We start from the raw sequence: 26,712 nt of genomic DNA, 5'->3' as shown, positions 1-26,712 counted from the left end.
AGCTTTTGTCTTTCTTGCATATCACTTTTTTCCATTCATTTACACATCAATTTAAAGTACACTCAGCAGCAACACTTTTAAAAATGAAGGTGCTACAAAATGCTCTTCACACCGATGCCATAGAATAACCATTTTTGGTTTTCCAAAGATCCATTTCTTTCCTTTTTCTATTACAAAGAATCTTTTGTAAAACAAAAAGGTTCTGTGGATAGTAAAGGTTCTTTATGGAACAACACACCAAAATGGTTCCCGTGTGGCATCGTTTAGCACCTTTATTTTTAAGAGTGAATGTTAGGCATTGGCAAAAAACTGTTCTTGCAGTATAAAAGCCCTTTAGCTATTTATTATTGTTGTTAAAGTTTTTTATCTGTTTATCCATTAGATTTAAAAACATTAAGTGTTGATCAAAGTTGGGGACGTTATAAGGTTTTACTCACAATAAGCTTTTAAGCCAATCATTAACATAGCTGCTATAGTGAAAGTCAATCAGGTAAAAATAAAATAAAACACAGCACACCAAAAGCATGCAACAAAAAAATCACAGTGACAACCTATTAGGCCTACAGTATTGTCTTAGTACATTAAGGAACTGAAATTGAAGGTTGAGAATGCAATTTTGTGCCAGCCCTTATAGACCTTTAACATGACGTCTAATATTAAACTGATAAAGATTGATTAAATTATTCATACATGTGTTCTATTGTCTGACAGTGCAACTGTAACGCAGTCTTCAACAAACAGATGGCGCTCCTGCTTTCGTTTCCTCCATCAAATCAAGAAATAACACTTTATAAAATTAACAATTTACTGTGTTTTAAATGTGACAGCTTCAATATGAACAGTAGTAAACATTGTATCCCTTCTGCCTTTCAGTCTTACCCACTAATACGTCATAAACGTTCTTGTAGTACGCATAACCTGTCTTATGGTTCAAACTTCTTAATAATTTTCTCATTATCATTGTACGTAATCACTGTATTCTCATTCATAAGAGTAGGCCTACATACTTCAAAGCTGAATCGTTATATATAGCTATACATCGGTTGTGTATAAAACGTAAAACCTATAACCATACAGTATCAAATGTATTTAAAGAAATACAGAAGCAAAATAGAGTATGCGTTATTCGTTGCGTTCTCCAGGATAAATTCGCATGCTCGGAATAGTGTGACAGCACAGATTTTTTGCAGATTTATGGGTAAAGTGGTTTCCATTTCTGCTGGGACATTTTTTGGACATCTCTTATTAAGCACTAACACTATTAAGTAAAGTGCTTAACGGTGCCTAATCAGCAAATATTCACTGTCCGACTGAGCCAAAGCGACCGACCTTCTACAAATACGAGCACATGCGCAGTGTCCCCAGCAGCATCCACAGAGAGTGCGCGTACTTCGACCTCTGGACGCATACTGTCAGTCAAACGAGCGCGCAACAGCACTCGTGTCTCACTTCAACTGTGGACTGACAAGAACTTAAAAACAATTTCCCTGGAGTGCTTTTTTAATTTAAGAAATCATCCCGTTGTTTTGATCCAATGCTGAAAACAAGATAAAGAAGAACATTACGCACTGTTTACGCCGTGTAATAGTGTTTTCTATTTCAAGCGTTTTCTCTCACTGGTGGTTTTTAGTCTTTTCTCGTGGGGTGTGCTCATCAGAAGAGCAGTGAGCGCTTGTTGGAGTGTCCGGATGCGTTCGGATGTGTATGATGTCTGATCACTAGTTTCTCACTAGAGCGCAGCCGGCGCGCAATGGATTTATTGAGGAAATTGTTATACGTCCATTTTAATCAATTTGTCTTGTCTGTGAATGGATCTGAATAAAGCGACGATGATATTCGCAACTTTTTGGATAATGTTGCCTGTCCTTGGTAAGTTTTGCATCTTTGTGCTCAACCAATTGTTTGCGCCTTAGATCTGTAACACAAATATGTACGATGTTGGAATGTGGAGTTTTGGTATTTGTTTTTTATATTCTCCAGTATTAGTAGTAGTAGCCTAGTATTATTGGTATTATTACCAACCATGACTTGCGTAAAAAACGTGTCATAATACAAACTATATTTATTTACTTGAATTGGTTCAATCGAATTGGTTAAATTCTAAAGTATTGGGTAAGCGCAACTTCATTATGAGAATTTAGAAAGTCATGGCCGAACAATTTCTTTTATTCACATCTGTTGAAAGAGCGCTGTAACTCTTTTCTTCCACAGATTTAATGCACTTCTCACACGCAGATGTGATCGCACAGTCTCGTTCGGTTCGACTGGACTGTGTTAGGGCTCATGAACAGTGTTTGGCCAAGTACGGCTGCAGCACTAAATACCGCACCATGAGACAGTGTGTGGCCGGTAGAGCGAGTAACTTCAGCATGCTGGCCGAACCCGAGGCGCAGGACGAGTGCCGAAACGCTATAGAGTCTATGAAACAGAGTCCACTGTACGACTGTAAGTGCAGGAGAGGAATGAAGAAAGAGAAGAACTGTCTGCGCATCTTCTGGAGTATATATCAAAGTTTGCAATGTATGTAGATCTTAATCGTTGGTTATGTTATGGAAGTGCAAATGCGTAAAAATTATTCATCTCACTGTTAAATGTTTGTTAAATGATACTTGTAATCTTAACTATATTATCTTACTAGTATTTTGATGTTCATCTTCCAGCCAATGATTTGCTGGAGGACTCACCATATGAGCCAGTAAACAGCCGTCTGTCTGATATTTTCCGTCTGGCTCCCATTTTATCAGGTAAGGTGATGTTAATCTGTCACCACTTCACACCAAAACAGACATCTGTCAAAACACACTGCGTGATTTGATCTGTATCCAAAATGTATGCGTAATATTCACAGAATCATGACCAAGCTCATGACTTTGTTTGACCTTTGCTATGACCTTATACACAGTCATATACTGCTTCGTTTTGTCATTCGTTTCTATATTGCCCAGCCAGAAAGACGTGATTGTTTTGTCATCATGGGCTAAAAGTGTCAGCCAATATAAAAATGAAATGTAAACGCTGGTGACGTTTGTATTGACCTTATCTTATTTAGCCTACTAAAATGGGCTTTGGAACAGATTTGATGTTACGGGTTTGAGACAACACGTTTATGTGATTCCTTTGCAACCAAAGAGTCAATACCTGATGCATTCCTAAAGAAAACTTAGAACTGCGTGATGGAGATGCTATAATTGTTAAAGTCTTTAGATGGCGCTATTCCTCCCCGTTACATCACAGTGTGTTAGTTATAAGCAAATAAAATTGTTTCCAAACCCTTAATCTGTGCGTAACGGCACATATTGTGAAGTAAAACTCAGTGTTCCTAAACATTGTCCCACTGTGGGTTTTGTTCGCATTATTCTTTATATTTGGTTTGGAATAAATATAAATACACAAGGGGTAGGCTACTGCTAAAATGACATGGGACAAGAGGCATTCTCTCATTACATTCCCCGTCTTTTCATTTCAAATCAATAAAGCTGTACAAAAGCTATAGCTTCTGAGACTGCAGCTGTGCTCTTTAATGAAACAATAATCAATATGGGTAAAGGCTGGAAAAAACTTACATTTGGCAGTTTAAATGGTCTGTGCATTTTGTCATCTGTCAGCATCATCAAATGCTTTCATCTATACCAGTGGACTGCAGGTGTTGAGAGAGACAGTGCATTCATTTGAATTATTTTCATATTCCTACCCTAGTGGAATATCTCATAATGAGCATCTTTATTATAACTAGAACATTTTAATGAAAAAATACAACAGTTCCGGCATATCCCAGCAACCCCAGTAATAATTCACAGCTGGGCTATACAGAAGTGAGCAGGATGTTTATGTCTCTGCCAGTGCAGCTTCAATAAAAACTGATTTGGTTGAGAGATTCAGAACCAGCGTGCCAGAAATCTACATGGTCCAGATGGACAGACATTCTCATTCTTGAGCTCACCAGAGGTCCAGCAAAGAGAGTTTTACAGGCCTGGTACATCTTCAAAAAGCCCTTAATGTCTAGCTAAAGGTCAGTGTACCCTAGCTCACTTAAAAGAATGTGACATTACCAATACCAAGGTCATGAGTTTGATTCTCAAAGAATGCTTGTACTGATAAATATACTGTATAGCTTCAATGCACTGTAAATTGCTTTGAATCAAAGTGTCTGCCAGATTTTTTCATCCAAAGTGACCTATACATTGTTTTTTATCAGTATGTGTATGTAGCAAAGCTCAATAAAATGGAAGGAAGAAGGAGGGAACCGTCTAACATTCAAACACTAATCAAAAACAAATAAATAATAAACAGCAGTAAAAACAGGCCGGCAGCCCCTCACGGACGACTGCCGGGCACACGAACATAAACAAAACTTTTCCGGGCCGGGTCCTCTCTCGTCGGCAGTCCCGTCGCTCGTCCTCTTATGCTCCCGAGCTCCCCCGTGAGGCATGCGGGACCGGTGCGCATACAGCTGATACTCATTATCACTCACGCCACCGGCCCCGCCTTCCTGCCCCTTCCTCACTACATACCCCCATCACCCCTCACAGGCCGGGGGTACCACCGCGCCTGTGCTTACTCCCCCCCCGGGGGGCCCCCCCTTGAGAGCCCCAGCGCCTGGGGGTACGCACCGACGAGACGAGAGAACGGAGCCGGGAGCACCCCGAGCGACAGGGACAAGAGGGGTGAGAGGAAAAAAGAAAAAAGAAATAGTCTGGTTCCCCGACACGCTGTCGTTCGGTCCTCAGCCAGCCGAGAGGCTCTTCCTCGCTGTGCTATGCGTTGGTGCTGGACATCAGGGGGACGGCCCACTCCTCCTCCGCTTCCTGACGGTTGGCGGTGGCTTCTTTGGCTGAGGGTAGCCGGCAGCGAGTTTTCCGTTCCCTGCTCCTCCCCTTTTCCTCGGTGGACGGCAGCAGGCTCCGGCCCACGGCAAACGGCCCGAACTCCTCCGCTCCCTCCTCTATGGCCGCCACCCCACCTCGGCCCAGGAGCACGGCAGCGAGGTCCTCGTCCCAGCCGATTCCTCTTGCTCCAGCACCACTGCCTCGGGCAGCCGCTGGCGGACGTCCCTCGTCCGCGCTGCCCGAACTCCTCAGCACCGCAATGCCCCTCGGCGGCGAGGGCTCTTCGACCGCATGTCCCTCCTTCCTCCCGGGTTTCGGCACCAATGTAGCAAAGCTCAATAAAACGGAAGGAAGGAGGCGGGAACCGGCAAACATTCTAACACTTTAATCAAAATAAATAAACAATAAACAGCAGTAAAAACAGGCCGGCAGCCCCTCACGGACGACTGCCGGCCACACTAACAAACAAAACTTAACATTTCCGGGTCCGGTCCTCTCTCTGCCTCCCGTCTCTGGTTGTCCGGCTTTTAACCGTCTCCTCGCCAATTACTACCATGAGAAGCAGGTGTTTTTAATATGCGCTTGATCTGCTTACTCATCGTTCTTCTCCCACCTCTCCCTCTCGGTGCAGACCGTGCTGAACCACGCCCCCCTTGCCACAGTGTATTACCTTGGAAAACCAGAAAACCTGTCCTTTAAAATTGGAGAGACTCCACCGCAGAGACTTAAAGGTAAATACAGGGCCAAGCAAAGTGACAGAGGTGTACATAATCGGCTTTCTTATACTATTTATATAGTCACGACTAACAAAATGGCCATCTCATGTAATTGCAGCTGTTCTGGGCTGTAATGCAAAAACGTTGGCGTTTCAGTAAATATGTTCAGGTTACATTTCCTGGAAAGTAACTGAGATCAATACAAATGGCTGCATTAAGGGTCTAACAACTGCTGAGCTAAACAGTTAACTTACCAATTCTGATAATGTTTTCCATTTGAATAAACTTTTCACAAAGATGCATCGAAGCAATAAAAGTGAGTGATAAGAGTGTCATTATGTATGTTAGTGATGGTTATAAAAATCTGGGTTACAGACTTCAGATTCCTCTAAATGTCTGTATTAAATGGGTCCTGTAAAGCTTTGTTCAGGATACCTATGCAATGTGCTATACATGCACTTTCTGTCCCTTTATGTGAAGCCACGCCTGCCAGCTCTACATAGCTTTTGTCAGTTTTAGGTTTTTGTTACAGATCCCTTTGGGCTGTGGGATCACAAGAAAAAGAGACAAAAAAATGAAGTAGCTGAAAAGTTGGGCAGAACTGTATTGAATTGAATTGAATTGTACAGCAGCTGCCTGTAGGCAGACCAATTAGTGAAGGCTGTGAAGCATCTCCCTTCATTTGAAATACAACATTGCTTTAAGTACATTAACATTTATGCATTTGGCAGATGCTTTTATCCAAAGACACATACCGAGGATTTAACCTATACTTTTTTTAAAGGGACAGTTCACCCAAAAATGAAAATTCTGTCATCATTTACTCACCCTGGAGTTGCTTCAAATCTGTATACATTTCTTGGTTCTGATGAACACAGAGAAAGATATTTGGAAGAATGCTTGTAACCAAACAGTTCTTGGCCACAATTGATTACCACAGTAGGAAAAATTACAATTACAACAGAACAAAGAAATGTATAAAGCAATTTTCCTAATGTGGTAGTCAATGGTGGCCAAGAACTGTTTGGTTACAAGCATTCATCCAAATATCTTTCTCTGTGTTCATCAGAACCAAGAAATTGATACATATTTGGAACAACGTGAGGGTTCGTAAATGAAGATAGAATTCTCATTTTTGGGTGAAGTGTTCCTTTAAGTCCTCGGATTCAAACCCATGATCTATGCACTGCTAATGCAATCGAGCTACAGGAACAGGAAGTAGAACAGCTCATCCGCTTACCCTGGCTTTGATAAACCTTGTCATGTCTAATATTTTATTTGTTTGTCTTTTAATGCTCATGGCGAAACCCTTTCCAGAAACACATTTATTGTGCCATTAATCTAAACCAAGAGCCATGTGACATTCAGAACAAACAACCGCTAGAATAAATTTAACAGGAAGTACTGGAATTAAAATGGGTCCTTTCCATTAATCAATATAGAAGCGGCCATGAGAGGAGAAGAATGATCATTCTGTCAGTACAGGGCGAGAGTTGTGCCACCTCATCTGACAGTAAGAGCTGAAGCAATGAAGACAAAGTAAAAACATGTCATTTAGATTAGGAGAGAAAAATAGATTAACTGTAGGGAACGGTAAAGTTAAATAAAGAGAGCATGAAGGTTAAATGTATGTGTAGGTGTTCAGAGTGGAACCATAGTGGTCAAATCTGATCACACAGGATGATTTTTCACTAGACTGTCTTGAAACTTGCTTCATGCCTTGTTAATTGATTTCTGTGTGTTCGTGCTTTGGTCTGCAGGCTTGTCAATAATGGAGTAGTCTCAAGTGAACATTCATTTGTCTGCAAAGCATGGAGGCTACTTAGAATTATGTTTCAAATTATTACTGTATATTGTACCTGCAAGCAACCTTGAAAGGGGAATTTCACTCAAAAATCAACTTTTTTACTCATGATGTTAAACATGTTTAGAGAACTTCTGGCGTCTTCGGAGCACAAATAGAGATATTTAGGTGACATCCGAGAGATTTCCAGGCCTTCTCATAGACATCATGGTGTCAGTTTTTGCCAAGGTCCAGAAAAGTACTAAAGACATCGTTAAATTGGTCCATCCGCGCATAGTGGCTCAGTTGAATCTTTTTGAAGCGACGTGAATGCTTTATGTGCGAAAAACAAACCAAAATACCGACTTTAATCGATATATTCTCCTCTGTATGTTTAACGTCATGTGGGTGAGTAAAAAATCACACAAAGTTGATTTTTGGGTGAACTTCCACTTTAAGTGATAGTTCACTCATAATAAAAATGATTTTATCATTTACTCACCCAAACCTGTATGACTTTCTTCTGCAGAACACAGAAGAAGATATTTTGAAGAATGTAGCCAAACATCATTGGCCCCCAATGACTTCCATTGTATGGACACAAAACCACTAGTCATTTCTCAAACTATCTTCTTCTGTTCCACAGAAGACAGAGACATATACAGGTTTTAAACGACATGAGGTTGAATAAATGATGACAGAATTCTTATTTACGGGTAAACTATCCCTTTAAAGTGCTAGTTCACCAAAATGTAACATTTTGTGTCATTCACTAATGCTCCCGCTATTTCATGCATTGAAAGTGAATGAGCATGTTTAGAGACAACATCGAGACTTTTAAAGTTGTAGTTCACTCAAAACCTCTTGCTTTCATCACAAGCTATGAAATTCATGTAAACAACTTCATCCTTACAACTGCAGCCCACTGTTAAGCAGAAAAGACATCAACAGAGGCATCCATTTTCTCTCATGCGCCGGAATGAGGTTCCATGCATCTGAATTATTCATGCTGTATGGCTGATACAGAATGTAACAAGTCCCAGGTGACCCCGCCTTCTAAAAGAGACAGAGTCCTCGCACAGACCGGCCCAATTCCTTTCATGAATTCTGTAAAGTACCAGTGTATTTGGTCACTAAAAGGACTATCCAGAAAAACTGCTGCTACCTGGAATTGAAAGAATCTATTAAAAAATAAAAAGTCAGTCATAATAATATAAATAGAGAAATGATTTTGTATGAAATTATATTGAATTAAAATCCTTTTCAACGTTACTCGGTTTATTACTGTAAAAAGCTCTGGATAATTTGTTTTAGAAATTGTTTCAGCCGATCCAAATTCTCCTCAGGACAGAAAATGAATCCTGCCATTGTTTTGCCCATTCAGTAGGATATACCGTTCACTTCAATCTGCAAACTTTGTTTTAAGAAAATCAATTCAGACTTTACTGGTATTGGCCCGAAGGCTATAAGAGAGGAAGAGGTTATTAAATGTGAAAAAATGGCCCTGTCAGCAGTTATTGTTTGGAAGTGCAATTTGATTTCCAATCTCATTTCACATCATTGACATGGATGCCAGGACTGTACGGTTTATGAATGCCAACCAGCTGCCACACAGCCCGCGGATGAACCAGACAGTGAGAGAGAGAGAGAGCATTTTTATATCACAGACACAGAATGTTTTTCACATTAGATATGGTGCACCCAATAAAACTTAGACATGAGGTGAACACGTTGCCAAACACACAAAATAAACGTCTGAACATCTTTATTACCTCACACTATGAGAACTGTGTCTGTCTCGTGAGAAAATATGTTAACAGCTTGATCGCTGGAGGCAAACATCACATTTAAGGATTGGCCATGCTGTGTTCTGTATAGCTCTAATGTGTGATTACAAACCCTTCATTGTCAATAAATCTGGAAAGTGTGACATTAGGGGGAAAAGTCCAAAATTAAAAACGCTATACAGCAACAGTAACAGAAAGCCATTTAAGCCCATGACATGGAACCGATATGAAATTTGATGGGAAGGAGATCAATTATTAACTTCTGAATTGGGTGATTCTATCAATATTGAATATCGGGACCATAATGCTCGCCGTTTTAATGTTTTTTTTACACGTAATTCATAAATCTGGGGTTATGTGATCGACCCTATCAGAGATCAGCATCATTAACTGAAGGTCAACAGACGGGTCAGAGCGCTTTGTGTAATACGTACTGTACAGCATATATGCACACATTTCCCATCAGTACCTTTAAAGGGACAGTTCACCCAAAATTAAAGATTCTGTCATCATTTACTCAACCTTGAGTTGTTCCAAATCTGTATAAATTTCTTTGTTCTGATGAACACAGAGAAAGATATGTATTTGGAAAAATGCTTTGGAAGAATTCTTGGCCACTATTGACTAACATAATAGGAAAAATTACAGTCGTGGTCAATAGTGCCCCAGAACGGTTTGCTTTCCTTCATTCTTCAAAATATCTTCTTTTGTGTTCAACAGAACAAAGAAATTTATAAAGCAATTGTTCCTACTATGGTGGTCAATGGTGGCCAAGACCTGTCTGGTTATAAGCATTCTTCCAAATATCTTTCTCTGTGTTCATCAGAACAAAGAAATGTATACAGATTTGGAACAACTCGCTGCGGTTGAGCAAATGAAGACAGAATTTTCATTTTTGGGTTAACTATATCTCTTTAATGACACTGTTGATATCTGATACGACATCGCAACGTAACACCTTTTTTTTACACGGAATGTAAACTGCTTGCGTCGCAGTACTGAGCGACCGTACCATTTCAGGTCATCAAAATGATCAAAAGTCACGTCATCTGTCATTGCAGAGATTAAGGACACTGTACAGTGACTCACACACACCCACATGCACACGGGTTTAAGAGAAGAGAGTGAATAGGCCGTGGAAGTGTATTGGCTGTCAAACATATAATACAAATTCTTTGGAGTAGATTTTGGAAGGAAGCCTGGGCAAATCCTTTATTCTAATGGGCCGGTTTGACAGCTTTATGTTGACAGTCCCTAAAATGATCTCATGCTGTGTATGTGTGTTTGCGATGTATGAAGCCTTTGGTTAGCGTTTCCTGAGTCCAACATTGTTAAAAAGTGAATGGAAGTGGAACACACCCCCGCCTTCTCTTTTTGTAAATGTGTGCCAGCATTCATCGGTGGATTTATACGATATTGTGTCTCACCTTATCTCACCCTTTCTAAGTTTTTACATCCATTCAAGCCAACATATAGAGTATGCATGCCTTGTCAAGACACAGATTCAAAGCGTGTGCTGATTTCAATGTGCTGCTTTAAACTATTTAAACGTAAACGTTGATCTGTGGACACAAAGGCAATTGTGAAGGGGATGCGGTACAAAAGCATGCATGCCATTTTCATTCTAAATGTATTAATGGCTCAGTCTTGGCTCCTTTTCTAACAGATTTATAAATAGAGGCTCATACTGTTGTGTGTAAATTGAAGGCGTGCCCTTGAAGGAAATGACTTGGCCGTTGATGATGGTAAAACATCAAATACTTATTTTATATGTTATTAGACATTGATTTTTTCCGGATTGAGAGCTATCAACACTGTGCTCTTTATTAATTACACTCCAGAGATTTTCTGCAGTTTAATTGCTTTGCGGTTGGACACAGACAGACAAACACACACACAGCCCCCAGCTATATTTCACTCTTTAGCACACACAATCTGAAGCTCCTGGGAGATTTGGTTTATTTCTCTTTCTGGTCTTCACTCCAAAACACACAGTCAAACATCTAGACGGCTTGTGAAACTGTTACAATAGCAGCTTCTCTGAAAGGTACATGTACAAAGCGTCTCTGGAATCTTACAGCACGGCTGGTGTATCGGTTTACCCTTAAATCCCTTCGGCTCTGGCAATTATTTGAGATCTGAAAACTGTCAGTGGCCTTAAATACCAGAGAAATGTAATATAGCTCTATACCAATTGCACCAACATAGCAGTTTTCTGTTCCCCAAACTAATATGCTATTGAATACATTCATTTACGTTAATATAACAGCTCTCTCTCTCTCTCTCTCTCTCTCTCTCTCTCTCTCTCTCGCTCTCTCTCTCTCGCTCTCTCTCTCTCTCTCTCTCAATAAAAGTAAATTGATTAATAGTAAACCTGTAAACACCATTGAACAACAATTGTAACTGTGGGAATTTTGTTGTGACTAAAAGCTCTGTGATATTTTAGCATCCTTAAAGCAGTGACGCTTCGACTAGAATTTTCAAAATCGCGTACTTGGCATTTCATCATCTAGCTTCTTGAGGTCTCAACCTGGATTTCCATCTATTCTGAACTCTTATTGGATGCTTAAGTTTTTATTCATTCTTTGGTCCAAGTATAAAAAAAAAGTTTTCTAATGAAAGAAATGATTATGATGCCGCAATTATATTTTTGTCTACAAAAATACTTGGTCTACTTTGACCAAGTTTTTCCAAGTGATTTTGATCAAGTTTTACTTTTTTGCATTAGACTGTTTTTATGTGTAGCTGAATGTCAGTAAGCAACTGGGTACCACGCTTTGTACAATCAGCAAAACTAACTTTACATTTGTTTTTCAATGTGAGCATAAATCTCAATATAACATTCTTCCATGTTCTGTGCTTCACTTTCTCAGTCGTTTGATCACGGCCGCTCGAACGGCTGCTTTTTTCCGCCAAAGCTCCGTAAGCTTTGGATTGATCAGCTCTGTAAGCTCACTCGGATCAGTGCGTTCATTAATTCCTGGGTAAAAGACACTCATCAATAAATCAATAGAGTCCACATCCACTGGATCTTTTCAAATATCAATTGGACCGGTTAATTCCCTTAAAGCACGTTCCAAAGTTCAGCCATTGGCAGGCATCACTTCAGAGACCATTAAAGGTCCCCAGGCAGCAGTTTAAAGCGAACGGTCTTTTATGCGAAGCTCATACTGTTGTTTAACTGGCAGTTACCTCTTTATTAAAGAGTGCAGTGATGGTTAGAGAAGGTTCATCTCCTAACAAACCCTCATTGTGCTGAAACTGCACTTACATTAATTGATAGAAGGTTACGGTCCTGTCGGCTCATTTGCTGAGTCTTCTTTTAGAAGAATCTCTTGTGCTTTGAACTATAAAGAGTATGTTATTGCTCTTTCATAGCTCAAGAGATTTTATAGAGTTGTCTGATGTCATCTTTTATTTAAGGATGAACTTTGACTGTCCATCATAAAAATACACTGAGAACAAATACATGGACAAAAATAAAAGAAATCTTGATGTACACAGGTAAGAAATGATCATGGTACTGGGTGAATTTGACAAGAATTTAGAAAAATCTCTAATTTCTGATTGTAGACAAGTGATAATTTGCATTTATGACACTTGAAAATTTTAGATAAAACCAGTCACTAGAAAATTTGAGGCCTGAATTTTTTTATAGTGAAGCTGAGCACTTTTGAGCAATGTTTGGTTTCTAAAAATGTTGAGAAATCTTCTGAATCTCATTGGTGGGATAAATGAACATCTAAGAAGCATCAAAACTCTTTATTAGCTCTTCGTGTAATGTAATTTCTACATAACAGACAATATTACAATGTTGAAGAGATCTGTGATGTGTCTTTGGAGAAAGAAAGAAAACGGAAGATCTAAAAGGCACTGTAGGATGACAGTGAGAGGTGGAAGATAAAGATGGACAGAGAGAGAGAGAGGCAGACTCAGAGAAGAGAGAGAAAGTGGGAGATCAATTATGAAGGTTGAGTCCTGGTATGATTTGATTTGTTGCAGTGGCATGTGTTTTGATTGGATTGGAACAGTTGGGGAAAAGCTGTGAGATTATTAAGCATCCGCTAGAAAAGCTCCAGGTCTCTGCCATCGCCACTTTCTGTCTCTGCAGCACTCACAATCTCTCAGGCCACTTAAGGAAGCGACTGAAGAGCACACTTATTATTCCTGTGTCCAAAATGCAATAAACAACTGAGCGCTCTGCAGCCTGTGAGCACAAGCCCACACATCCACACACACAAACACATTGTTGCTCATTATTTCATGACACACTGGAGTCCTCTGAGCTGCACACACTCTGGCTTTTAGCCAAAGCAACCTTTGGCACAAATAGCCACTCTTAGGCTTTTCAGGCGTACAGTCATAACAAAAAATACCATGTAAAAAAAATATATGGTAATCCCAGAGGTTTTTGGATATACAGGGTCCCAAATATGTTTAGACACAGCATTGTTAAAAAATGTATTAACTTCACCTCTTCCTTTCAAAGCACTACGGAGTCTGACACAGCACTAAGATGTCGTCACGTTTTTGCTTCTTTGCCGAAGGAGATAACGTATTTATGAAATGCGTTCTGTAGAGTAGTTTTTTTTCCATTTAGGGCTACCTTAGAAACAACATGCACCTTTAAAGCAAAAGACTTCACCAAATATAGAATTATAATATACATCATATAAATATAAAATATTTAATGTATATAATTAATAATTTGATTTTAAATCATAAGAAGCCATCCTGCTGTTTGTTTGTTTATATGCATATATAAATGTTTTGACACATTATGACATGCTGTGGTACCTGCCCACATCACTGCACCTGCTAACTAACACTGAAACCTCCCTCCAGTAAGCCTGAGCCTCCTCTACACGTGCTTGTCAAACACAAGTAATGGTTTTTGTAATTGGTGATTAACCTCAAGGATCCAGGGTGCGTTCAGATTTAATCACATCTAACCATCTTGTGAAAACTCACAATAAGCACAAATTCCTCATCAAAAGCATAATTGCAAAAAGCAGTGTTGCATGCACACGAGCTGCAGCGCATACAAAAAGGCGAGTTAGTGAAGCGAAGAAGCAGTCTTCTGAAAAGAGCCAATGAGAGGAGACGTCATTAAATACAGAGCAGTATACTCACGTGCAGCAGAAGCAGACAGATAAAATCGGTCTTTTATAACATTCGGCACATTTCATCAATTTCATCATATCACACATGGGTTGTTATCTTTTTTTAAGATATAAATAACATCCAAACATACTTAATGTTTTTCCACAGGCAGATATTAACGTGTGCACCATTTATTGTGGAATCTTACCAGTTCCCGCTGCAGCGTTTACAGAATTAAGAATTAAAAAAAATTGTGTGTGGAAAATTACTTTTAGCAATATAAAGTTTAGGAAACTCTGTGTTAAAGTGATAGTTCAGCCAAAAATAAAAATTCTTTCATCATTTTCATCATTACATTTCGAACTTGTATGACTACCTTCCTTCCGCAGAACACAAAAGAAGATATTTTGAAAAATGTTGTTAACTGGACGCCATTCACTTGCATTGGCTTTGTGTCCATACAATAGAAGTGAATGGGCTCCAGTGCTGTTTGGTTACCAGCTTTCTTCAAAATATCTTATTTTGTGTTCTGCGGAAGAAAGAAAGTCATAAAGGTTTGAAATGTTTTTTTTTTTTGGGTGAACTATCACTTTAACTGTACACTATTATCTAAAATAAAATTAACAAAGCATGAAGAAAGCTAATTTTAAAAATCAATCATTAGTGATGTTTGCTTACCGAGTTATTAGAAAGTGACATTAATTAATAATATAACACCCCTTCTAAAGCTGCAAACTGCAACGCTTGCCACTGTATCACCATCTTTTTGTTTGTAACTTAAAGGGACAGTTCACCCAAAAATTAAAATTCTGTCATGACGTTACGCACCCTCAAGTTGTTCCAAACCTGTATAAATTACTTTGTTCTGCTGAACACAAAGGGAGATATTTGGAAGAATGTTAGCAATTTTCAGTCCTTGGCCACCATTGACTACCACAGTAGGAAAAATTACAATGGTAGGCAAAGGTGCCCGAGAACTGTTTGCTTTCCTACATTTTTCTAAATATCTTCTTATGAGAACAAAATAACATAACAAAAAAATATACAATATTTTTTCTACTATGGTAGTCAATGATGTCCCCGAACTGAAAATGTGCAACTGAAACATTCGTCCAAATATCTTTACTTATGTTCAACAGAAGAAAGAAATTTATACATGTTTGGAACAACTTGAGGGTGCTTAAATGACTGAAGTGAAATTTCCTGTGAAATCATAGCCGACAGCTCAATTTATAAATCATTATTATAATTTAAGATAAAGAGACACTGTTTTTAAAGTACTTGCTCAATGACTGATATTTGTTTATTTGTAGTCAAAAAAAGATTGCAGATATTTCATTATTAAAAAGGTTGTAATGATGTTGCACTGCATGCTTTCCCCCACAAAAAATGCATTTCCTAAAATAAAAAAATAGCATCCTTTGTACACTTACGTACAAGCATTGTAGGAATTTCTTCAATATTAAAGAGTTTCAGGTCTTGACTTGAAAGTGCCAATCCATGTTAACTGATCGTAACTGAAGGGTCTGACAACGGATGTCTTCTCATAGAAAGATATGTTGAAGCAAACAGACAGAAAAGAAAAGAGAGGAAAGGCAAACACAGCTTTGCAGGGTTGTGAACTTATCCATGCGAGTGAAGGTGTAGCGTTCACCTGAGGATGTTTGTTCAAAGATTCAAATGTCGTGTTGATACGGGAACACAAGGGCAAAAAAGAGAAAAGTTCTCCGGGCAAAAGACTGAAATGCTACACAAGTGAAACTTATTTTAAACTGAAGAGTTTAATTGCAAAGCTTTGTAGTGGAGATGATGTTTGGGTACGCTCGAGGCATTTTGTGTGGGATCTGTTGGAAGCCAAACAAATGTGAGAAAAAATAGCTTTGTCAGATTTTACTTATACTGTGTAGACTGAGCAAATTTGTGATGTGAATGAACTCGGATGCACTTATACATTAGGCAGATGCTTTTTATAAAGTATTTTAACGTTTTACATCACATAATTGTATTCAATTTTTTATTTAAATAGTAGTCTAGCTTCTCAAAGTCCCTCAAACCGACTGTACTGTACAGCCTCTATTTCTGTGAGTGTCGTGTGGCTCGACCTCAGCCAGAGGACAATCCTGCAGTGTCCTAAAAGGTCAACAACTGCCCAACATTTACCAAGTGTTCTTTGACATTTACAGTCTCTACATAAGGAAAATCAGCCGGTAGTCTTGACAAGCTCACCCTTTAACCCTCCCCTCATCTCTGCCCTCACAGGTGAGGCGGCCTTTTCGAAGGACAACAACTGCCTGAACGCCGCCAAAGCCTGCAACCTGAACGACACGTGTAAGAAGTACCGCTCGTCTTACATCAGCCCCTGCACCAGCAGAATCTCCACCACTGAGGTGTGCAACAAACGCAAATGCCACAAGGCCCTGCGGCAGTTTTTCGACAAGGTGCCGCCCAAACACAGCTACGGCATGCTTTTCTGCTCCTGCCCCTCGGGAGATCACTCGGCCTGCTCCGAGCGCAGGCGGCAGACCATCGTGCCAGCCTGCTCGTATGAAGACAAGGAGAAGCCGAACTGTCTCTCCCTGCAAGCTTCATGCAAGACAAACTACATATGCAGGTAGGATGAAGAACGCTTGTACGTCACAGGAGGAGAAAAGTATATATTTGTATTTTTTTGTCTCCAGCAGGTCAGTTATTCCTCTACGGTATATAAGATGAGCGTGTAGGGTTGTGTGAGGAGAGATGACAAATGTTCTGTCAATTAGGTGTTGAGTCTGTTTAATGAGGACTTTGTGGATTTTTGTTCATTCTTGATTTGTTTTTTTTCAGGTCTCGTTTAGCTGACTTTCTCACCAACTGTCAACCTGAGGCTCGCTCGATTTCAGGGTGCCTGAAGGAAAACTATGCCAACTGTCTGCTGGCATACTCGGGTCTCATTGGTGAGTTAAAAAGTCTGAGTTATTGTGTTACAAAAGTAAAGTATGTATATGTTATATGAAGTAAAACAAGAGATGTGAAATTAAAGGCATAGTCACCCAAAGATGAAAATTCTGTCATGAATTACTCATGCTCAAGTTGTTCCAAACCTGTATACATTTCTTTGTTTGGTTGTACACAAAGAAAGATATTTGGAAAAATGTCAGCAACTGAGATTTCTGGGGCACCATTGACTACCATAGAATTTTTTTAAATATTTTTTTTTTCTGTTAAACACAAAAAAGGTATTTTGAAGAATTTAGGAAACAAACAGTTCTGGAGCACTTTTGACCACCACTTTTGAATACCCCAGAAAGTTGCTAACATTCTTCTAAATATCTTAAGTTGCTAACATTCTTCTAAATATCTTTCTTTGTATTCAACAGAACAAAGAAATGTATACATGTTTAGAACTACTGTAGGGGGAGTCATTCATGACAGACTTTTCATTGTTGGGTGGAGTTTCCCTTTAAATCTGACTGTAGAATTCTAGAACTGACCAATCAGAATCAAGTATTCTAGAGAGCAGCGTAATGATCCCAGAAGAAATTGTTATTGCTTTGAAGTTGTTCTTTCACAGCTCAGAAGATTTGAAGGCATTTTTAGTTGTTACATTTTTAAGTACTGTATTAACTCAGTCTCCGAGGTTCGTCCTAAAATAGCTTAGGAGCAATACAAATAGAAACGAAATGAGACAATTGCTAAAATGCATAAATTGAATGCGACTATACAGGTAAAATAATCTGGATATGGGCGAATTTAATAAGAAATGTTACATTTCTTATTGAAATCTTGAAAAATGTTGACTTTTGAATGCAAATCTGAGCTCAGTTTGTTTCTCTTCAGAAACTTTCATGGAGACATTTGTGAGATTTGTTGGTCTGAGACACAGGAGACAAGGGCTAATTCACCCCAAAATAAAAATTAGGTCATTATTTATTCATTTCATGTCATTCAAAACCTTATATGACTCTATTATCTGTGGAACACAAATGAAGATATTTTGAGAAATGTCTCAGGGGTTTTGTGTCCTTACAATGGAAGTCAATGGGGGCCAATGATGTTTGGTTACCAACATTCAAAATATTTTCACTAGTGTTCTGCAGAAGAGTCATACAGGTTTTGAGTGGCATGAGGGTGAGTAAATAGTGAAGGAAATCACATTTTGGGTGAACTTAATCTCTTTAAGTAAAGGTTTCCATAAACCCTCCATTTAAACTCATTGACATCTAGGAGAAGTATAAAGGAATCTCATCTATGATTCTTCGTTTTTATGGCATGTTTTAATGTCCTAAATACTTAAAGTTCACTAAATGTGTGTCCAAACATCATACAGTAGAAATGCTTTAATGCAATGGTATTTATGTAGTAATCCATTTGATAAGAGACTCAACAATAACAGGCTCAACTATGAAAAATAACCTAAAAACCTAATTATGAAATAACCTAATTATGAAACTTACTCCCTATAACATTTTTGTTCATTTATATTGCATTTATGATACTCACTAGTCACTAAGTCACTAACTATACTCTATTGAGAGACAAGTTTTGTTCTTTGAAACTGAAATGTACTTTAATCCTTTGCTCATGTGATACAGGTACAGTAATGATCCCCAACTACCTGCGGGCCCCTGGCATCAGCGTATCACCCTGGTGTGACTGTAGCAGTAGTGGAAATGGCAAAGCAGAGTGTGACAAGTTTACAGAAGTCTTCACCAACAACCGTTGCCTTCGTGAGTAATGACCTCATTCACACAACCACCGCTGTCACTTTAAACCACAGATCGCTTCATATCACTGCTTGTATGAGCTTCTGTTCTGACTGACAAAATTTCCTCCAACAATGCAAACTCTAAAGTTGACTTCTGCTCCGTTGCGTCAATGTAACGGTTCACCGTCTGCACCAGTAAATCTAATCTCTGCGATTTGCGTCGCTATGCGGTTCAGGGCCGCCTGATGGGCGAGAGGCAGAGAAATTCCTCTTAAATGGGGTGGCTGAGAGGGGGATTGACATAAAAAGACAATAAAGCATTATTCAGGTGTCCGTGGACCTGAAAGAGTGGGGAAAGCATGCATTATTTTGTCAGGGAGTTATTCAAAAACATCCATTTAGATGAACTGCATGCGGGGAGATAGACAGAAGGGAGATGAGAGGCAGGATTTGTCTTCATGAGACAATGGCCTTTAAAACGACAAGCCGCGCCTCATCCACACCTCGTGTGTGACGCATTCTCTGCTAAATGTGTTTGTGTACGTTAGAGAGAGACAGACAGAGCCAGGACAGTCTGCAAGACGTCACCAGGACATCTAGTGACATCTAGGACGTCACCAGGACATCTAGTGTGTAATAAACATGTCACTCTATTTGTAAATACGGGTGAGCCCACTGCATCCCTTACAAAAAATATACTTCAAGTATACTTATAAGTATATTTGGTTTTCTAAAGTGTTCTAGTATATCCATCTAATATACACTATGCTTTTTGTAGTAAGTATACTGATATCAGTTTTCATATAGCTTATAGTATATTTCTCAGGATACTTTATGTTGCAACAATTTTCGGTAACACTTTACAATAAGGTGCTATTTATTAACAATTAGTTAATGCATTAGCTAAAATGATCTAACAATGGACAATACTAATACATCACTTATTAATGTTAATTCATGTTCATTTCAGCATTTACTAATACATTATTAAAATCAAACATGGTCACTGTTAACATTAGTTAATGCCCCATGAACTAACATGAATAACTGTATTGACATGAACTAACATTAACAAGGATTAATAAATTCTGAAAAACTAAATTGTCCATTGTTATCTAATAGCTAATGCATTTACTAATGTTAAATAATAGCACCTTATTGTAAAGTGTTACCCAATTTTCTAGTAAATAGTACTGTGTATCCATCTAGTATACAGTATATGTTTAAGCACATGTTATGTAGTAAGTACACTAATATCAATTTTCTAGTACTGTAGTGTCATGGCTCTGCTTCCTTAGTCATGTTTTTCTTGGTCCTGTAGCAGAGCCATGACAAAGTCTTTGGTTATGTGTGGAGAGAAACATATTATTGTCCGTTTGACAGTAATATACGTTCTCTCCAGTGTCTTGTCATTGGCCCCATTCCTCTCGTTTCCTTGTTATCCTTCCCTAAGTGTTTGATTACCCACACCTGCCCCGTGTCATTATCCCTCGTTTGTCTTCCCTTTAAATACCCTCTTGTTTCTTTGTCTTGTGCTCATGTATTACGTTATGTTGGATGGTGTCGTGTTCCTGTGCTTACCCGTGTTCCTGGTCCTTACCCGTGTTCCTGGTCCTTACCCGTGTTCCTGGTCCTTACCCGTGTTCCTGGTCCTTGTCTGTTCGTGTTTTGTGAGTTTTGTGCCTGATATTATTTAAGACGTTTGGTCGTGTCCTTGAGTTTAGTTCTTTGTCTTGTTTTCATTTTGCCCCCACGTGGGAAGTCTTTTGTTTTGTGTATATATATATATATATATATATATATATACTGTATATCCTTAGTTGATTTTCCCCCATCGTGGGTTTTTGTTTTGTCTTGTTCTGTTGTAAATAAATATATCTGTTAACCCCTTCACTGCCGTTGCCTGCGCTTGGGTTCTTCACCCCACGAAAGTCGTGACACTGTAGTATATCCATCTAGTATACACAGTATATAGTATTTTAAAGTATGTTTTATGTAGAAAGTGTACTAATATCAATTTTCTAGTAAATAGTGTACAGTGTATCCATCTAGTATACAGTATATATTTTAAGTACACTTTATGTATTAGGTATACTAATATCCATTTTCTAGTACGTATACAGTAGTATACAGTATAGATTATAGTAGCCTATATTTTTAAGTATACGTTATGTAGTAAGTATACTAATATACATTTTCTAGTAAATAGTACTGTATATCCATCTAGTATACAGTATATATGACTCGAAAGCATTTTACAGTACAAAACTAATTTTAAACAATAGTTTTAACAATAGTTACTGAAACTTCTTGGTATGTTACAAAGTGGTAGAGGGTTAAACTGGATGACTGTCATGGCCACTGCGAGTATTGTGTAGTAAGTTATTACTGTATTAATGTCTATTTTATTAGTGTCTGTCTTAATAAAGAGATCAGTGCAGACACATTGGAAGGTTAATATATGATAACAATTAGATACAGTCTCTGGTGAAATATACAGTATTAAAAAACAAATGGCTTCAATCTATTGGAATCTGTTGAAATCCATACTATCTACTGAGAATTATCCTTTTAACACATATGGTTATGAGAACAAGGCAATGTTGTTCTAAGAGGCAATAAAAGGCAATAACAATACTGGTGGACGCAGAACACTACTAAAGTCATTATGAGTCATTAGCCCTTAACAAACAAAATGAGCTCGCCAGCCTCGCTTAATCTTGCTTAAGCGAGACCCAACACTTACTCAATAAAAAGGTCACACTAGCCTTCCTGTCAATAGACTGTACTTAAGACACACAACTTCTTCTTTACCTGAGTACCCATCCATAATCTCCCACTTGCCCTTTAGCTTTCTGTGGCATGAGTAAATAACAGCCTGTGAAAGTTAAAGTGCTCTTGAGAATAAAGTCTATTTAAAAAAACCAGTTGAGTCATAATGGACGCCCCAGTTTATCACCAGAAAGGTCCCGGAAACTTTAGAGTTTAAGTGGCAATCGTAGTGCAGTTGAAATCGGAGGCCAAGAGCTCTTTATTAGAGTCTACTTGCTGCAGTATTAACAGGGAGCACTTAATATCTGACATGGGTTTAGGGCTGCCCGGGGGCCGTGAACTTTCTGCTGTCCCCATTTAGTTGTAAACTAAATAAAGAATTTGCTGGTTCCTTAAAAAAGGTTTAGCACATTTTTGGGGGATTCAATAAAAATGTTTTGTATTTATATTTACAAAATAATTGATCTGTATCACTGTATCATAATTCATTTTATTCTAGTTTAATTAATGAATTAATCATTATTATTTGTAATTTGTTCAATTATATGAATGTATTATTAATTGTAATATTAATATATAATAAAATAATATTGTGTGTCCTTCAAAATTCATCCTGGCACAATTCTGTACTGTTAAAAATAAATGGTCTCTCTCTTTTTTTATGCAGGCAATGCCATCCAAGCCTTTGGTAATGGCACAGATGTTGGGGTGTGGCAACCCCAGCCACCCATCATGCCCACTTCACCTGACCCCTACACTCCACAGAGAGGACGGGACAGGACATCCAAAGCACTGGATGACTCGATGATCAGCAATGACCTGAACACGAATGCAGACCGACTCTACAGCTTCTGTGGAAACCTGCAGGTACTGATGGCAAGCCACTTTTTCATTTAAAAATAGAGCCGACAAAATAAAAACCTTATGGGATGTTATTGATGAAATATGTTACTTTTATTAAAACACAGTTAATGGATTTAAGTAATAAATTTAACACCATAACGTCCTCTTAATACGATCATTTATATTGAAATAAATCTGTCTAGTGTCATTAGATAGATTAGATATGTATAATTTTGGTTTCTTTGAATTCTTTCCTATTTTGGATTCTGTCCTTTTGCTCCAGTAAAGACTAACGGATAGAAATAACAGTCAACTTCGCCCTCAGTCTTTCAAAGTCATCGCAAATAAATCAGTCCATCATTTATGAATCATGCTGATTATGAGAAAATGAGTGAACGTCTCTAGAGCATCTCTCAGATATTTACGATTCCCTATATGCCTGCATCTAGATCTCAGATCATGATTGACAGCTGCCGTTTAGTCACACACTGCACCACTGGCCCACACAGACGGTTAAAGATGCAGCATCAACTTCACAAACAGCCGCCAGCTTGTTTGGATGCTTTCAGGCGTCGCTCGCATATGATGACTTTGATTTTTCCAGCAAAGTGTCTCGGGGTGAGATGAGGGCTTACTCTTGATTGATGGGTTGTCGTGGCGACAACACACACTCGCAGGGCCTCTGGGTAGAAATGAGATGCATCAAACTGCCAGAGCTGTCATGTCGGAGCTAATTGGCTGGCACATTAACATGTGGATCCCCCTTAAGCAGTGCAAACCCACCCATTACGTTCTCTCAGAGGCAAACGGATCTTTGACTACACCATTAGACTGGCAGGCACGCGGTCTTTGTCACAGCTGTGACATGTATAGACAACAGTAATGTCCCAATATGGTCTCAGATAGATCACTGATGGACTTAGAAGCACTTGACATTTTTAGATTCAAGCAAAATGTTGAACATATTTGCAGTGTTGCCCTACACAGGGACTCCAACTATACAATATTTACAGTTTCATAATCGATTCACTACAGAATATCACATACACTGATACGGCACAACAATTCATCTTTGCTTTAATAACAATATCATGATTTATTAGTAGACAGTTTCTTCGTCAGATAAACTACCAAGGTTATTAATCACTCTATCCCACAATGCTTTTCTTACGAATTAGTTGCATTCCCTCCCAATTGCGTGGCACGTTTATTACGTTATTACGTGAATTCCCCATAGAATAGCGTCATCCACCAAACCAACCTGTGTGCAGTGGAGGGAAGTTTCATGTAGTAAAAATGCACTGGTGTGTCACTGATATTAATGCAGATGAGCTTCTGCACACATGATCAAACACACACAGAGCACAGCACATGGATTTGAAGGTAGCAGGACATCAGTGGGTTTATACGTGTGGGCTGTTAGACTCATTTTTGTTACATTACATCTCACTCAGAAGACCTCTTCATGAGACCAATATGACTTCTGTATGCAGTGGAGATTTGAAGCCGGGCTTCACTTAGTGGACTCTGTTTAAAAGGGTGCTGAGAAATGCTTTATGACACAAAACACTCAGGAGTGTCTTTAATGTAATGGACTTTACATCCCATATTTCAACTGGAGTTTTTTTTTTGCAGGCTCAGAAACTGAAAAGTAATGTTACTCTGGATGTTCTTTGTGCGGTAAGAATAGTTAACATCACCTACAGTAATCAATGTTATCTTTCATTTAAAGGGATGGGGATTCAGCAAACAATAAAAATGATGTCGTATTATCTATCTATCTATCTATCTATCTATCTATCTATCTATCTATCTATCTATCTATCTATCTATCTATCTATCTATCTATCTATCTATCTATCATAGATATTTTGAGAAATGTCTCAGTGGTTTTGGGGTCCATACAATGGGGGCCAATATTGTTTGATTACCAACATTCTTCAGAATATCTTCTTTTGTGTTCTTTAGAAGAAAGTCTGACAATTTGTAAATGATTAAAGAATATTCATTTCTGGCTAAACTATCCCTTTAATTCCATAGACATGACAACAAACTAAAGATTACAACAACAGAAAATATTCTTCAATGTACTCAAATTGTTTTTTATGATTATATTGTATACATTTGAAATGTTTTATCAACATTTTGGAGCACATTAGCATATAATGTCTTAAATATATGGACTATGAAGCAAAAAAAACTTTTATTTCTTGGGATCTGTAAAAAAATTAAAGGAAACAACCAGTCACAACAAAACTAACATGATGATGTTTTAATCACAGAATCCTCCACTGAATGACCCAAGCAGCTTTAATGCCATATCTCGGAGCTCGACTTGTGCTGTCTGCTCAGTGGATTTGACTGTGATTCTGCTCTGTCTGGTCTCTATTCTTCAGCTCATCCAGCTAACAGCCCCACAGACATTATAACTGATCACCGATCAGACCCGCCAGACTGCTGCCGCTGCTCTGTGCCATACAAAAATGTAGTATTTGAGTTTTTCCGCAAGTGGTGCTGTGTGCAGTTTGGTGTTTCAGTGTGATGAAACATTTTCAGTCTACCTTGTTTTTCTTTCTCACTGATCGAAGATAATGGACGTAATGGACAATCATGGACGTATTAGGACATCAGTGGAAGGATTATACGGTTTGCAATAACAGTGCAATGCAGACTCATATACTGTATATGGAGCACTACATTGCAACATTTTCCAACATTAGGAAATACATGGAAGTGTTTGGACGCTGAAAGATTCTTCTGCGTATTATGGGGCTGTTGGTTCTGATTTATTTTCACCATGGAGATGCCGCAAGAAAACCTGTAGACCAACTTACTAGCACACAACGGTTTTGAAGGCTTATCAGCAGAACCTGCTGCACCTGTCACTTATTAGGACCTACAAACCCTTTAAAGTGGCAGTGACAACCTGCTGTGGCTCATCTTAGTCGATACGGCCTGGAAAACTAACATGTGGATAGGCAGGACCCTTTATCACTTCAAAACATGACGGGGTTTTTAACTTCCTGTCCAGTAAAGCACGCTTTGAAGGCGAGAGCCGAGCACCGTTTTTTGAGAACGTTTGCAACATGCCACTCATGCGGAATATTTACTTGTATGTAAATACCATCTTTGTTTACGACGATCATATTGTGCTTTATTTGGCCTAGCAATGCTTTTCGGCTGTTGTATTCACCTCCGTTGTATAAAATATGATTTATGTTTTAACATTAGTGATGAAACTCAGAGTACGAGGGTTAATATCACAGTCCAGTATACTGTATGTAAAATGTGATGTACATTTAGTAAGAATGTGTTTTTTTTCTTATTTAAAGGACGTTCTCTCCAAGTATCAGTTTGGATTGTTGTTGTACTGGTTAGCTGTAAAATGAAAAAAGTATATATATAAAACAATATACATATAAAACAGGGATGTAAGACAAACAGGAGCAAAAACAAACTTATTAAACAAAGTCAAGAAGTTGTTTGTCTTAATTTGACTTTTTTGAAGAAAATATATCTATTCTAGTACTTGATATTTAAAAAAAGAAGTATGTATCAGGCAGGTAGTCTGGCAAACACTGCTATTTAGTGCTAATCGAGACATGTTTTCAGACTAGAATTACCATCATTAAAACGCTCTGGATTCTTGTTACCAAAATAAGCCACACAATAGATGTCTAGAGCACCTATAGATTAGCCTCATTTCATTCAATGTGCCAGTGAGGTTTCTCAGGGTCATACGCTTTAACATCAAACCTGACACATAAACAGAGAGGTAGAAACAGCTTGCTTGATTTAGTGAGGAGCTGTCGGTTTGATGGATGAGTAAGTCACTCACTAGCTTAGCAGCCCTAAAAAACCTGAAATTCATATTTTGTTGTGGTGGCAGTGGGAAGCTGTGGAGTAGATGTTGTTTAGTTAACCCAAATATACTGTAGATCAAAATGTGATTTTTTTTTTCACCTGGATTTAGTGGATTTCAGTCTCTTTTTTTATAGACCATTTTGCAAGATATAAACCAGACTGGTCCAGAAGCACTTCCTGTTTGAGTTTTATAGTTTTTAATTTCACATAATGTTATTAAGTCTTAAGGCACTTGTACACTGATCTGACAAACTCCAACACCAACAAACAACAACAAAGTGTGTGTGACTTAAAAAAACTGAAATAGGAAGTGCTTCTGGACTAGTGATGTTTA

The 26,712-nt window shown here is 38.5% G+C and overlaps 1 protein-coding gene across 1 annotated transcript; it reads left to right on the top strand.

The window, feature by feature from the left end:
• The first annotated feature begins 1,424 nt into the window (after window positions 1-1,424).
• Window positions 1,425-25,992, top strand: gfra1b (gdnf family receptor alpha 1b). The gene is made up of 9 exons (XM_057358551.1): window positions 1,425-1,869; window positions 2,212-2,520; window positions 2,661-2,744; window positions 16,475-16,826; window positions 17,039-17,148; window positions 18,787-18,921; window positions 22,339-22,538; window positions 24,150-24,194; window positions 24,797-25,992. The coding sequence occupies exons 1-9, from the start codon at window positions 1,809-1,811 to the stop codon at window positions 24,941-24,943; spliced, it is 1,443 nt and encodes a 480-aa protein (XP_057214534.1). The 5' UTR covers window positions 1,425-1,808; the 3' UTR covers window positions 24,944-25,992.
• Window positions 25,993-26,712: the final 720 nt, after the last annotated feature.

The sequence above is a fragment of the Triplophysa rosa genome, linkage group LG18 (assembly GCF_024868665.1).
Source record: "Triplophysa rosa linkage group LG18, Trosa_1v2, whole genome shotgun sequence".
NCBI lineage: Eukaryota > Metazoa > Chordata > Actinopteri > Cypriniformes > Nemacheilidae > Triplophysa > Triplophysa rosa.
This window is presented reverse-complemented; position numbering and strand designations above follow the sequence as displayed.

Coding starts and splice junctions, on each gene's coding strand:
- gfra1b (XM_057358551.1), top strand. CDS start 1,809: ATGGATCTGAATAAAGCGACGATGATATTCGCAACTTTTTGGATAATG. Junction 16,827..17,038: donor AAGACAAACTACATATGCAG/GTAGGATGAAGA, acceptor GTTTTTTTTCAG/GTCTCGTTTAGCTGACTTTC. Junction 18,922..22,338: donor CACCAACAACCGTTGCCTTC/GTGAGTAATGAC, acceptor TTTTTTATGCAG/GCAATGCCATCCAAGCCTTT.